Here is a 16,232-nt window from a genome sequence, read left to right on the forward strand (position 1 = left end):
CTACAACACCGCTTCTCAAATTGTGGTACATTACAATATTTTTAGTAGTAAAATTTTTACAGAAAAAAATTAAATGAATGCTCAAAATGAATGTAAAATTGTGCCCCTTTTGACATATTTTTTTAATCTTTATTATTCAGAAACGTATATTTTTCAAGTTTTTGACTTTTATACTCTAGCATGTGTAAATAAATGTAATTAAAGTTAATCTTCTTTAAAGAATTAAAATGAATCTGGAAACTAATGAAAGCATAAATGAAGTTCTAAGAAATTCAATTGAAACTTTACTTTAAAAACAGCAAAGAAATAACAGATCTGATGCTAAATGATCAAGTGAAAAATGAGTATTGTGAGAAGTAAGATAAAATTTTGGTGATTATTAGGCAAAGATTTATACTACACAGCTAGTAGACACACTTGATGAATGTGAAAACACTTATGCAAGCTATCAGAAGATAATTAGAACAGCTTTAAAGCTGATGAAAATATTGCAATATCACTCCCCCCCCAAAAGAAACCTACCACAACATAAAACTATTCTTAATAACCAAAAATTCTGAACAGTTTCAACTCAGCCTTGGAAATCTGAAGCATTGAAACATATCTACAAATCTAATTGTAATTCAGATGGCACAGAAGGACATAATTCTTGATTTTGTTCCACCAAAAACAAAAAGAAGAAAAATCAATGAAAATGCTCCATATTGTGAAAATTTTAGGATAAGGCCAGTCCTCCTCCATGGCAAAATAACAGCTCTAATAAAAACAGATAGTGAATGAAAAGAACACTTATGAACTTGATTTGTAAAATATTAGGTGAGAAAAATTGTTTTCAGAAAAATAATACACTTAGGTGTTTAAATTTCAATAATACTCAAGACTTTATTATGTATGCTTTCCATAAAAGAAAAGGATGGTTTAAAATAATTTCATAAAAACCATGACCCGGAGTCTATAACAATGGGCCTGTGTTCTTTTCAGTTATGAATCAAATTTGAGTTTAACATCTAAATATGGTTATAGTTGGTGCAGTCAGAAGATGAAATATTTCCAGCAATATCAAGCAATATAGCAGTTAAAATGGTATACAAGTGATGGTATTGCAAAAAATAATTTCAATAGATATATTTCATAGCATGTGTTCATCAGAGTATGTAATTTAAATTCTACAAGCTTCACATAAAGCTTTTGAGAACTACATATGGATGCAGCTTTTTATGGAGATAATATACTGGTTATTAAAGTTAAAAGATAATGAGAAAAAATATGCTCAGAAAGTTAATGTTAAACCAATGCCCAATACGGTGGAGTGAAAAAGGCAACTTCCCCCCTTCAAATTTTATTATTTCCTCACCCCAACAATTGGTTCTGTCTCCCCCAAATTCTTTTGCAGTTTGGTCGCTTGTAATCTTCCGAACTTACCTCCTTTTCTGCGTAACAATGGTGGTAACACTTTGTGTAATAATATCTGCACTTTACTCAGAACCAGAGTTACATCTCCTATATAAACAGAACCAGGTCTGAAAAGAGAAAAATATGCTCTTTCTCAGCTGTAGTCCTGTAATTTTGCTTCTTCTTATACACTATAGTTTTGTCCTTCCTCCCATAAAACTAGATGGCATACAAAGACTGTATTATTGGTGTAGCCATTGATTGAAGCTGGGCCATACCTTACAACTTTTTTCTCTGTAGCTTACTCCCATCAATAGCTTTAGCTGGAGTATCTTTAGAGCTGGAGTAACTTTAGTTGGATTTTTTTTTCCCAGAGGAACATACCTGAGGGAACTTAACTAGGGTATGGAGCTTTTCTTCCAAATTCTTGAAATGTCACAGAAAACAATTTTGGTAATGTCTCTGACTGACGCGTCTTATTCCCTTTCCACAATAACTCATTTCTGGCCCACAGCAAATGCTTTATTACATCAGTATACGTGGGTAAAAATGTATCTTCAAGTTGTAATGGAGCTCCAAAAACATTACAAAAATATGCACTTCTACGAGGCGTATTCGGAAACTACCGTATTTTTCGCCGTATAAGACGCACCCAATTTTAAAGGAGGCAAATCTAGAAAAAAAAGATTATGAACCAAATTCTGTAGTAAAATATTTTATATCAACTGTATAAAGTTAACAGCAGTTTAAGAAAAATTTTATGTCAACCATGTAACATACTAAGAGCTATCTTTACTCTCATAAACAGTCAGCAAACAGTGAAAGTAACAAAAATAAGGCTGTCATGTTTTTATTCTAACCCCAAGAATTCCTCTTCTTCGCTGCTATCAGAAATGAGGAAGGACAGATCCACGCAGTCATTGTCATCACTTTCTTCCTCACTGGTGTCAAATAAGACATCGTCTTCTGTTCCATCCAAGGCATTACTAATGCCACACTTCTTGAATGATTTTACAACAATGTCTTTCTTTATGGAGTCCCATGACCTTTTAACCCATTCACACACTTGTGTGATAGTATTCCTTTGGCATTTTTTGTGCAATTCTGGTTTTGGTGCGCATAGAAAGGCCAAATCTCTTCATAAATCTATAGCACCACGATGGTGATCCGGTGAAATCCTGAATGCCTTTCTCCACAGCAATGCGTTTGGCCTCATAGATTATCATTTTTGTTGAGACAGAAAATCCATTTTGCCGGTGACGTGTGATCCACTCCTTTACTTCTACCTCTAACTCTGGCCACTTTGCAGTTGGTCCACGCAAGGTGTGCTTGCTTTTATCCAACTTTTGGAGCTGATCCTCCTGTTTCCTCCACTCTCTTATCATTTTCTCAGTTGGAGGTGGCCCAAAGTGTCTCTCCGCTGCTCTGTTTCCATGCTCCTTAGCAAATTTTATTACTTCCAGCTTGAAAGCAACTTTATATGCCAGTCTCTTCTGCTTCGACATCTTGATGGGGTGGTATGAAATATGATATTTCATTCAAATATACCATACTACATATATCACAGCTCACAGCTATCCGTGCCTCCGCTTGCTCCCGCACTACGATTGGCTGAGCGAAGAGACCTTCACCCGCTCCCGCGCTGGCTTACAAGACTAAAAAGTGCACAAAGCCAGCGCGGGAGCGAGCGAAGGCACGCGCCTTTTCGCCCAGCCAATTGCAGCGCGAGGCAGAGCGGGGCTTCCTGGTCTCAGACGGCGCCAAGAGGTGGAAGGGAACGGAGTGGCCGAGTATTCCTGCGGTAAGGTATATATGCAGAGGTGGAGGGGCAGCGGAAGGCCATGGTGGGCTTTTGTATTTGCCGTATAAGATGCAGGCACTTTTTCCACCCTGATTTTGGGGAGAAAAAGTGCGTCTTATACGGCGGAAAATACGGTAAGTACCATTTTGAAAAAAAAAAAAGTAAAACAATTTTTTCGAATCCAATTTTATTTTTACATGAAAATACATGTCTTAAACTATTTTTCAACATAGTTTCCACCAATGATCAAACACTTGTCATAGCGGGTGACCAGTTTTTGTATACCATCGTCAAAGAAACTTCCCGCCAGTTTCGATAACCACGACTCCAGTGCATTTTTCGTGTAATCGTCAGATCCAAAGCGCTTGCCACCAAGCTCACGCTTCATGTGCAGGAAAAATGATAGTCGGATGGCGGCTGTATGGCGGGTGATCGAACTGCTCCCAATGAAACTGTCGAATTAACGATTGAGTGACACCAGCAGTATGGGGCATTGTCATGGAGCAACACAATTCCTTTACTGAGCATTCTTCTTCGTTTGTTTTGAATGGCACGCCTTAGTTTTGTTAAAGTCTCACAATATCATGTCGCATTAATGGTTTCACTTCTGGGAAGAAATTCAGTAAGCAAAACACTTTTCCTATCCCAGAAGACAGTGCACATGATTTTTTGTGATGACATTGTCACTTTGAACTTTTGTTTTTTCGGAGAATGAGTGTGTCTCCACTCCATCGACTGTTGTTTCGATTCTGGTGTGAAATGACACACCCAAGTTTCATCACCTGTCACAATTTGGTTTAAAAAGTTTTCTCCCTCATCACTGTACCATGTGAGAAATGTCAGGGCACTACCAAGTCGCTTTGTTTAGTGAACATTGGTGAACATTTTTGGAACCCATCGGGAACACAGTTTGCGATGATTTAAGCGGTCAGACACAATTTTGAACAAAACAGTATGTGAAATTTCTGGAAATGCCTCTGAAAGAGTTGTCATTGTGAAGCGTCTGTTCTCATAAATTGCTTCATCAACTTTCCTTACCAAATCATCGGTGACAACAGAAGGCCGACCACTCCGAGCCTCGGCATGGACATTTGTTCAACCTGCATTAAACATTCTTACCCACTTTCTCACCATTCCATCACTTATCACGTATTCACTGTAAACTTCTGTTACTTGACGATAAATTTCGGCCGGTTTAACATTCCTCGTGTTCAAAAATTTAATCACAGCATGAATCTCACAGTCAGCAGGGGAACTAATTGTCTTAAACATTTTGAATGTGCACAGCAAAATGAAAACACAACATAGAGCAACCAAAATGGCGACAATTGAAAGTCAGTGAACAAGAAAGACTAGCGTGCATGTGCAAGATGCTTATCACAGCGCTGCAACGGTGCTAGAATGAAACGGTACTTAGTTTCCGAATACGCTACATAGTTGGTGTCATCTTTATCCAACATTAACAGTGACTGATATACCAAGACAGACAAAACACACCAAACAACCAACTAATTAACATGTTGACTGCCGTGGGGGTCACCGGTGATGTGACCAATAGTAAAATACATAATTAGAGTAAATATCGATACTGATAAATTTTTAAATAGTACCATTGTTACTATAATGGTTTGAAGAATAATAAATCATAAAAATTTAAAGTATAAATCGCATTAATAATCTACAGCGCCTTGGGGTCACCATGAAAAATGCATTAAGCACAATTATATAACTCACATTATCTTCTGTAGATAACATTTCAACATAACATACATCGCATAATGAAAATTTCAAGTTGGCGTCATGGCCAAACCACGTCAAATGCACGCGGCAGTCAACGTGTTGACAATAAAAAGTCTTAAAGACCATGGAAGTCACACGATTGCTTATCCCAGGTTAGAACCAGTAGTCAGATTAGTATCTCTTCTGCTCTCTAGTAGGATATTTTGGAATTAAAATTTCATATTTTGGTGTGGGAAATTTCTCATGCTAATAATGGCATTTTTCACAAAGCAATTAATGAAAAATGCATAAAGCATCAAAAATGTCAGTACAGATATTCACTTGGGGTGTGGAACTTCAAAATGCCAATATTTTGGGCTGAAATTTGAACTCAATTTGTTCTAGCTCATTTGGAACTATATAATGACATAGGCAATTTGAATTACATAAAGTTTTCAATGCCCAATGCTGTAATTATTTTCAAAGGCATAATTTAAGTGACGGTCAAAAGCTGCAAATAATTGATAGAATCGAGGAAGGTGAAACACAAATGGAGGTCATCCAAGATTTGAATATTTCTCAAAGTGTCATATCAAGAGTTTAGGGCCACTTTTTTAGCACTGGATTAGTTTATAGATAGCCTGGTTAAGGGCAACCAAGAGCAATAACTGCATCAGAAGACTGTTTTCTGTTACTGTCAGTTTGAGAAAACTGTGAAGCAACTACAAAGTATTTGGTTTTAGACCTTCAGGCAGCCATAGGAACTCAAAAAAGCCATTCTACTGTTACACGAAGGCTTAATGAGGTTGGACTACATGTGAGAAAAATCAATGGCTTGTGTTCCACTCACTTCAGATTTCAGAGGGGGCTGTTTAAATTATCTCTGTTGTCATGTTCAGTGGAGCCAAGAAGATTGGGCCTGAATACTGTTTACCGACGAGTCCAGATATAGTCTGAACAGTGATTCTAAACATGTCTTGATCTGGACAGAGTAAGGAAAACACAACTTGCCTTCTCTTGTCCATGAAATATCTCATTTCTGAGGCCATGGTTTAATAGTCTAGGGATGAATCATGATAAATGGCCACACCAAGCTGCATATCTTTCGAGGAGGTTCTGTAACCACTTGGGACATATGTGACGAGTCATTGGAACCCCAGGTTAGTCCATTTAGGCATGCTGTTGGCCTGGAGTTTTTGCTAATGGATGACAATGCTTGGTTTCATCAAGCATACATAGTGTTAGAATACTTGCAAACACAGGATATGACTAGAATGGATTGGCCACCTTACTCACTCGACTTCAACCTTACTGAGCATGTCTGGGATTCCTTACAGTGGCGAATTTTAGTGCGCCAAATTCCTCCCAGGACCCTTCAGGAGTGCTGAAAAGTGCACTTTTAGAAGAGTGGTGTGCAATTCCACAAGATGTTATCAACACTTTGGTAAAGTCTTTGAAATCAAGACGTGAGGTATGCATAGCTACCTGAGGTGACCATACACCCTATTAAAGAAACATTTTCCCACAAGAGGTGACTTATTTTTCCTTCATTTTCCAATTTCCAAAAATGTGGTTTTAATTTCAATATTTTGTGAATAATCAAATGCCAAAGATTGAAGTTTAAATTAACTGATGCTGTTGTACAAACTTCTATTAATAATTTTTCATCAAGTGTCATTAGTTTTCATCAAGTTTTATTTCTGTCATTATCCTTTAATTTTGATGACTAGCATATAGTAAATTATAATTGATTATCTTCTCAAAAGCTGAATTTTCAAAACTTTGATTTTTATCTAACTTGAAAATTATAACTGATTTTTTAATTTCATTGTTTTTTAAAGCACTACGAATTAGATAAAAACACACTAAGTTTAATTTTTTACACAATATGCTTGTTTTTGATATGCTTCTCAACTCTTCTTTGAAATAAATTTCAAATTACAAAAATCATAGTTTTGATAGTATCGCTTTATCTGGCCAACCATGACAACTGGCAAGAATTACTGGGCAAAGTGCTGTGCTTCAACAGTAGGCAATCCAGGTTTTATGTATACGTATTTATTTCGCAGCCCATTAATGGTTGTACTTGCACATTTTGCCATTACCTAGCTTGGTAGTGGTTGTAGTAATTTCTGCAGTTTTGAAATTGAAGGCTCATGTTTGAGGTTCCTGTTTGCTTTCAGAAATGGGCGTGTGTGGAATTCCCCCCTTGTAACAAAGTGTAGTGTAATTGTGTGCCTGCTCTTAAAAAAATTGCAAAAGCACACATTCCATGAAGTTAATTTGTGCAATTCTATAATGTTTGTTAAGTTGAAACAGGTAGATGTGTACATGGAGAGCAGGGTCAATTTGTCTGCAATGCCTAGAACTTCACAATTTTTTATTACAGTTTTTGAAGTTAAAACAGATTGCTGTACCTCCAGACAGAAGACTCAGGAAATAGAAAGTTAAGTGTTTATTATGGGTGTGTTGTGTTTTTAACGTATTTAATTTGTTACTCTTTCATTATGGATGTTTCTTGAATTTTTAATTTCAATAATTCATTGCTGTTTTATGTAATTTTCAGCATGGTGCCATTTTTTTAAAAATGGCTACTGTTTTTCACATGTTGCATTGGTGAAAAATTAGTTGCCAATGACTGGTGATCTTACGGGACAGTCGGGTGGATAACACGAGAGTATATAATTTCTTTTACTTAAATAAAAATTAAATAGTAATCCAATAATTTATAAATACTGGTGATCTTATGGGACAGTCGGGTGGATAACACGAGAGTATATAATTTCTTTTACTTAAATAAAAATTCAATAGTAATCCAATAATTTATAAATAAACAATTTAAGCAGAAATGATATAAAACATTAGAAATTAATAAAGTCAAGTTCTAAAGTAATATAATATAAAATTAGAGTAGAAAATTTTTTCCATAACTTACTTTAGCCTTAAATTCTTCTCCAGGCCTTCTCTTCTTAGACTGTGGGCCCAAGGAACGATGAATGCCTTTTTTCACAGCTGTAAACAATTCATTTTGTACAAATTAATTGAAAGATAGGAATTCTAAATTCCATTTGAAAAAATACACATATTAAACAACTGCTTTTTAAAATGAAATAAGTTTTTTAAGTCAAATAAATCATTTTAATGTTTAATACCTATATAGAAATATATGATTTTAATGTTAAATTAAATATACACAGTACATCTACAAAGTTTTGGACTAATTTTTTTTTTTAAAATAAATTTTAGCAAACCTGCTAAACAATAACTGACTGCATTTATTGCTTTAACATTTAAATCTGCTTTTCCTAATACTATGTCTGCTTACAGACAGAATATTCCATTCCATTTTCATAGTCATTTGCTTTGATCCATACAGCATCTATTGTCATAGATATAAAAGCTGAATAAATAAGCAGAAATTCTAATAAAACAGCGATGGAGAACATAGAATGTTATGTAAAAAAAGTATGTTGGGAACATGCTTTCTTCATCTTCCTCAGAACCCCCTACTTACACTTTTTATTTCTTTTTTATGAATAAAACATGAGGTACTTAAAAGGAGTTTTTGTGTTTTTTAACTATTTATTTCAACACCAATTTATTCTACATTCACACCTTAGTAGCCAGAATATTTTCAAATTTGGGAAGATGTAAAATTAACCTTCTAGCACGTGCGCATGGCAATTTTACAGGAGCACGTGCGTGTCGTATTTTTTACGACATCCGTTATTTTACCGTTTTTGGTATGAAAAACGACACAAATGAAAGAATAAATTTGTTAAGAAATAAAATATTAATCTTATTATTACAAAATACAAATGATATCACATTCAAATATAATTATTTTTTTAAGTTCTTATGTTAGTAAGATAGAAATGCAATGATGTACATCATTATAGAAAATTTTAAATTTATAATTAATAATTATATTTTAAAATCAAAGCTAATTTTAATATTCATCAAAGGCAAGTATAGACAATAAAAAAGGAAAACACCTCGGTAGGAAAAAAAGTAAGTTTAGCATTACTTACTTCTGCAAGGAAATTTACATATTACTGGTTACAAAAACGCACTTTAAAATAATTTTAATATTTTTATTAATTTCTAAAAAATAGAAATAAAAGAAAATAAGGAATGGAAATCTCTATTGTTCTCCCATCCAAAGGTTTCCATGTCTTCCTTTTCTTCATCAGGTATTCTTAAAGAATGTGAGCAAAATCAGCTGGTTGCACATATTTTTTTGCCATGAAAACCGATATAAAATTTACAGAGCTAAGTGTATTCAAATTAAAATAATACACAGCAATTAATAACACAAAATTACAAAATATTTGAGGAAAAAATATTTTTCGAATTTTCCCCACGACCAGGCGCGTGTCGTAACTTTTACGAAAAAACTGCCACATAGCACAAAAGCCCAGTTAAAAAAAATCAGATGACTTCCTGTTGGCACATTCCATTATGTGGGGAACGGTAGAAAGGACGTCTCAGCTTTGATATGCGAAAAATGTGCATTAAAAGCTGCATTTGTCGGCAATTTTGCGCATACGCATGAGCTGGAAGGTTAAGCAAATAAGAAATTTGAAAATGCTTTATAAAGCACAAACAGGACTGGGATAAAAATCAAACAAAAACAGTTGCCAAACAATGTGACTTAGAGCTAGTAATAGATAAGCATGATATACTAATCCTTTGGCTTTATGTAAACAAATAGTTAATATAGTAATGGTCCATAAATAGGTTTAATAAAAAAAAAACAATATAAGTTAACTGCTGTTTATCTGTTTTTCAATACATTTTCAAAAAATAATTAAAATTTTGGACTTGTTTTCAACGGGAAAGCACATAGTACAGTATTTTTAAATTTATTGAAACTTCGCATCAAGAAAAGAGCAACTTATGTGAAAATGGACAAACACTGGTTGTGCAATGCGAAAAGGTTTGACAGGTAATTTAGTAAGTTTTTTTTTATATATATATTATGCCTGTAACTTGCATTATGTTGATTAAGAAAGAGCATAAAGAGCAATCTGTTCTTTTAAACTTGTGCTGGAATGACTGGTGTAAGTTTGGTGAGTTCTCTGCAAATTTTCATAGTGTACTGAATTTCGTACTCAAATGTGATGTTTTACACACATGTTACACGCTTGGAATACTCTTCCTTCTATAGAAATCTTACATAATTCATATGTAGACACTTAATATTCAAGTTAATAACAAATAAAATTACTCTTTTTCATAATTTTAGAATGGAAATTTTTTCTTCCATTCTTTTGGATTTTCTACTATCCAGAATGCTCAACTATCCAGAATTTTTACATATCTGGAATTTGGCATATCCCGAGCTTTTACTGTACTTCACAGAATTTTTTAGGAGAAAAATGTTTAACATATTAAGCAACAAATTTTGTATTGCCATGGTTTTATACAACAATCATTTCAATAAAGTTCAGGTTATTTTCATTGTGTTCTTAACACAATCTCTGTTTTGCGTTTCCTTTCTTTTTTAACACATCTTGTCAATAATTCTGCTGAATAAAAGGAATACAGTAATTCAATAATACAATTCAAATTTTTAATAAACCAAGTATTTTTGTCGTATTTCCTAACTTTTGTATGATTTATTTGAAAGACAATCATGCATAACTGCTTTCTTCATAGTAACGTTAAAAAAAAAAAAAAAAAAAAAAAAAAAAAAATTTGAATTTTGTATTATGAGAATAAATATATAAAAAAAAAAGCTTGTACTACAAACCATTAAAAAAATAAAGATTATCTAATCAAACTGAGATTAGTGAAACTGCAAAATGATTGTCAGTCAGTGTTTGAGTGTGTCCGCAAACGCACACCATGCAATCAAGAAGTTACAGGAGCTTCTACCAGTGGTAGAAAAGTGGTGCACAACTTGGAGGATTGCTATTAATGCCAGGAAGTCGCAATTATTAAAGATAAGGGGGAAAAATACACAGTTGACTATTAATAGCAAGCTCTTCCTATTCTCTGAAGAGATTCCTAGAGTTAGTAAGGCAAAATATTTAGGAGTAATGCTAAATGAAAGATTAAAATGGGGAGATCATATAACAGAGGTCAGAAGAAAAATTTTCACTGTCATAAATAGTCTCATCCCTATATTGGGTAATTATTCTAGCTTAGACCTCAGGAAAAAAAGGCTAATGTATATCACGGCAATTCGGCCATTGATGACTTGCGCGTCGCCGGCCTGGTGCCAAAGAGGATATAAAACCTACCAAAGAGGATATAAAAAGACTTCAAATCATGCAAAACAAAGTCTTAAGGCTTAATCACCACCTGAATAAGATCAACAAGATATTCTTCACGAAAGCTCTGAACTGTGACCATATGAGAAATTTTGATATCTTTACCTATGAAATATTGAATGAGGACGCCAAACTGCGCCCACTTGCGGCCCAGCTTATCAGGGACCCGAACTTTCCCACCTAGTGGCCATCTGTAAATAATGTACCTAATGTGTTTATTAGCATTCTTAATTTTGTGTCTTACTCATTTATTGTACTGAGATTTCTTAAATTCACTAGTTTTATTCATATTCTACACTCTTTTTATAACTCCCACTTAGTCACGCCTTTACCAGGCCGGTTACTACTTGCTAGTGAGCTCTTGCATTGCTGGTCTTCCTATTCTTTATCCGTCTTTGCTTCTCCTTACGGCAGACATTATGTGAAGATAGTTCTATGTTATTGTGCCCATCTGGCATAAATTTGATTGAGCCAGATAAACTACTGATCTCAGTGGTATTCTGGCTATAAGTTATCAGTCAGTCAGTCTGCAAAATGATATGTTTATCTATGATATGAGATACGAATTTTTGAGAAAATTTCTTTATATTCTAGGAAATAATAATAGTAAAAGGTGAAAGTTTTGTTTTTTAACCACACAATTAGGCAATTATGCTTAATTATTTCATTTCAAAATTTAATCATGTAACGAATACGTTACCTTTCATTTCTGAAATGATTTCATCATCATCTTCAAAATCTTCTTCAAGCTTTCTTTTATTTTTCTTCTGGAAGGGAAAAAGAAAATAATAAAGAGAAAAAAATAATTCAGCAAAATTTTTGGAAATGGACTCAATAATGTTATTTGTTATTCACTGCTCAAAACAATTAGGGGACATTGTAAGTTCAATATGAAATAACCATACACTCGACAACTTTTTTAGCAAAAGCAATTCTTTTTTAAATAGAAGAAGTTAAAAAGGAAAATTATAATGCATTTTAGATAAGGAGTGAACAGCCAGCGGCATGCCACATTCCTTCTGTAGGAGGTGATTAAAAACAACTGACATGCATCGAATGTTTTGTAACAGTGAATATGATGTGTCAGCAAGACGATTTACTGAATCTGTAGCCAGGAGGGCCATCCGTCACTTAGAGACGAGTCAAATGAAATCCACTGTAGCAGAAGTTTTAGGAAGAGTGATAGTTTTGGCCAATATTTCTATCAATCGCTGCACTGACCTGCATGTTATCAAGAATGGAGCACTAATGGCTGAGCGATACAGGGATGAGATCCTCAGACCTATTGTGTTCCTTTAAGCTACAGCAGACGGGCCGGGGGGGGGGGAGGTAAATTAACTCTCATGGATGATAACGCCAGGGCATATTGTACTCAGCTAGTGAAGAATTTCCTTTTTCATGAAGGAATGATGGATTAGATAGCATGTTTCTCAGATATGAACCCAATAGAACATGTCTGAGACATTCTAGGGAGAAGGGTTGTTAGTCGCTTATCACTCTTGGAAATGGTTCAGCAATTTGAAAGCTTTCTTATACAGGAGTAAGAGAAAATACCCCAGTCCCTCATTTATTCCAAGCCACATTAGGTGAGCAACATTACTTTTGATCAGCGGAAATCATACCCCTTACTGAAACTCATTTGTATCCGACATATCACACTTTTTGTTTATTTATATAATATGCTCAAATTGTGCATTTTTGTTTACCAACAAATATTGTCAATAAAATTAAATTTTTCCTTGTTCGTTGCTTCTTTTTCTTTTCTCATATCTTCCAACACTTATACATAATATATCAGTCACCAAAACATTTCCTCATTCATTGTTTATATCCCAAATCCTAATATCCTCTAACTGTTTTGGGCAGCGTATGTAATGGTTAAGATAAAATATTTAATTAGTAAAACCATATAAGTAAAATACATTACCTTGCGAAATGATTCCAAGTCAGCCAAAACAGAATGATATTCATTTGCTTTATCCTGCTCTAGATATTAAAACAATGAGTATTATAATACATGTGATAAAAATGTTTATGCTTAAATGTTACAATTAAAAATAATTAAGCATTCTTTTTCGTAATATAACTCAAATACCTTGGACGATGGATCAACTTCATTGACTGTTATGTATTTAAAATATCAGTTTAATATTTAATGGAAATTTTGCTTATTAAAAGCAAAATGGGATTTGAGTCATTACATGAGAAAAAGCAACAATACTGGTAAATATAAGGGAAATTTCACTCTTCTCTCTCTCTTTCATTTAAAATGCACACAAATCCTTATCTCTTCCACACATACAAAGTAAAAAAATTCTGATTTCATTTTTTAAACAGAGCAGTTATATACAAGTATCAGCATACATTACACATGATACAAAAATTTTTGCCATATTTTTTCCCTCTTACAGAAGAGATGAAACTAAGCTTGATCATCTTCAAAACATGCAGTTTTACTCAGAATCTGCACCAATTTAAGATTGCTATTTTGCTTAATTTAAAATTTTACTTTGGTATGTTTTTCCCCTATTAGACAGTGTATATTAAATTAAATTTTTTAAATATACTTCAAAATATGTAGAGAGTGTATGAAAGGTTTTTAAGATACTTTCTGATTATCCACACCTTTCTGAAAAGTATTCATGGGACAATATGCCATGCTATCAAATCAGGCCATGAAAGTCATCAAAATGTAATCTTTGGGTCTATTAGTATCATTAACAAAATCTATTTTTAGCATATGGAAAGAAATTTTTTGGTAAATTTTCCCTCGTCAACATTTTTTAGCGCATTTAACTTAAATCTGTAACAGGGAAAAAAAAAAAAAAAAATTGTTTAGGCATCGCTACATGAGTCATTACTCAAGTTGTCATGTTTTGATAAACATGCGGTGATGAAAGGAAAGTATAATAAATAATGATTTGCCAAGTTGGCATCAGATCAACGATGTATGCACGTGGAATATTTCGGTTTGAGATCTGTGCCAAGCAGATATGCAGCAATGGAGCCAAATTACTAATTGTAAAAATTTATGCTAAGATGATTGTTTCTTCAATAACAAGGTATTTTATTTAGTGTCAAAGTGAAATTAAGAATCGGGACTCTCCAGATGTTTTATTATGCGCGGAGGGGGGGGATCAAATGCGCATGTGTAAAGCCTATGTGGGGAAAAAAAAAAAAAAAAAAAAAAAAAAAAAAAAAGAAAGGTGGTGGTTTTGAAGTCTGAATTTTAGATTATTCCGTATAATGTACTTTGTACTGTATTACTAATCATATCTAGGGTATAGACTACTTAGATATGGTCGATGATCAAGTGGAAAAGATAAGTATGTAAAAAGTTGGATGTAGCAGTGTATGGTGAGTGTTAACAACAGTTACATTCATACTATTTTCAGAAAATCAAGCCTTGACAGATATGAAATTCGCTTTCTGGTTCCAACAGTACAGTGCAGTTCAGTTGAATTTTGCATCATCAACAATGATTGGACTTGATGGTTTTATGCCAGGTCCCCATATTTTCTGATTCATCCTGTCTTTTTAAGAAGCTATCTAAATGGCATGATCTAAGAGACACCCATTTAAGACCAAGGAGCTTGTTGCCAGAATTAGTATTGCTGCTGCAATTGTGCATGAGATGCCTGGTATCTTTCAAAATATATGCAATTTATTTATTTGAAGCTATGAAGCCACTACAAATGATAGTTTTCAGCAAACACTAGAAATGTGCAATTTTAAAGATGTTCTTTGCAATCTGTCGTTACACTATTTAAGACTCAACATTTCACTTTCACCTACACTTTCTGTGACAGCAAATATTCGTCTTAGTATGGTATACTAGTTAAAATTCTGATTTTTTTTTTAAACATCCTGCACTTGATTAGAAAGTAGATATTAACATTCATTTCTGCATATCTTTTATGGGAATAAATCTTTCACGATTTATTGAAGGCTTAAGTTATTTTTGCAATAAAAGATATATAAAAACTAATGGAAACCTATATATGTAACAAATATAATCATTAAATTAAACAATATTAAAAAGCAAATTTTTTTCTAAAAATACATAAAAATTACACCAAGTATTTCTAAAACTTTTAGATCTAAAGTTTTAGAAATACTTGGTCTAACATACATAAAAACATTCAAATGATTTTTTTTTTTTTCATGGAACAAAAATAACCGATAAATCAACAATACATGTCAAACACACATCTTATACTTAACGACTAAAATGATTAAGGACTTACTTTCAGATTTATCATCTTCTTCTTGTATTATAATACGACCATCTTTTGACAGTGGAAAGCTGTCAGTCTTTTTACTTTTCACTTTTCTTTCAGGTTTCATTGCTACATCAGATAAAAGTTCCAATAAAAATACAGTTAGAATAAAGGTACGAAACAAATGTCTATAAATATTATACTACTAGCGGAAGTACCCAATGGCAGCTAAGTTAGATTGAGAGTAGTGCATCTAACAACAGAGGGAACGTTACTGCTATAATACCTCTCTAATAATGATGAAAAAAATATGATTCATAGTCATACAATTTTCAGTCTGATGCAATATGGAATCCACATAATAAATTTCAGAAGAAAAATAAACTAATTCTTTCTCATTATATCAGATACAATGGCATGCATGTTTTAATGGTTTTCGTCTTTCTAGTCAAAATTTCGTCGAAGTTCAAGTTCCTTCCAATATTTCACTTATATTCAATTTAAGTTGATTAATTGTGGAAGAAAAATTTAACATAATTAATCAGAAATCAATAACATAAAGAAACACACAAACAGACATTCTTTCTTATATATATAGATTTTGTAAAAATTACAAAATTTTTATTAAAAAACTCTACGATTTGAAAGCGAGCAGTAGCACACAGCATTAGTTGTCCTGACTCAGATATATCATTGCCAAAGCCATTATGAAGTAAAGAAATGACACAACCACCCTTAATATCAATAAATAATTTGCATTATCTGTCCATATTTCACATAAGGCTGTTTATGAGTTCTGGGAATAAAATAACTTATGCCCCT

At 33.4% G+C, this 16,232-nt stretch overlaps 1 protein-coding gene across 1 annotated transcript in view; it reads right to left on the reverse strand.

Annotated features, from left to right (window-relative positions):
• LOC118184747 (RRP12-like protein) overlaps positions 1–16,232 on the reverse strand; it is a 139,356-nt gene that overhangs the window by 2,074 nt on the left and 121,050 nt on the right. The window contains exons 30-33 of the mRNA XM_085823674.1: positions 15,438–15,539; positions 13,118–13,176; positions 11,891–11,957; positions 7,848–7,924 (exon numbers count right to left, since the gene is read on the reverse strand). Coding sequence (XP_085679800.1) covers positions 7,848–7,924; positions 11,891–11,957; positions 13,118–13,176; positions 15,438–15,539 — 305 coding nt within the window. The remainder of the gene's footprint in view (positions 1–7,847; positions 7,925–11,890; positions 11,958–13,117; positions 13,177–15,437; positions 15,540–16,232) is intronic.

Source organism: Stegodyphus dumicola, chromosome 9 (assembly GCF_044657685.1).
Source record: "Stegodyphus dumicola isolate Sdum_Otavi_A_Nest chromosome 9, ASM4465768v1".
Lineage (NCBI taxonomy): Eukaryota > Metazoa > Arthropoda > Arachnida > Araneae > Eresidae > Stegodyphus > Stegodyphus dumicola.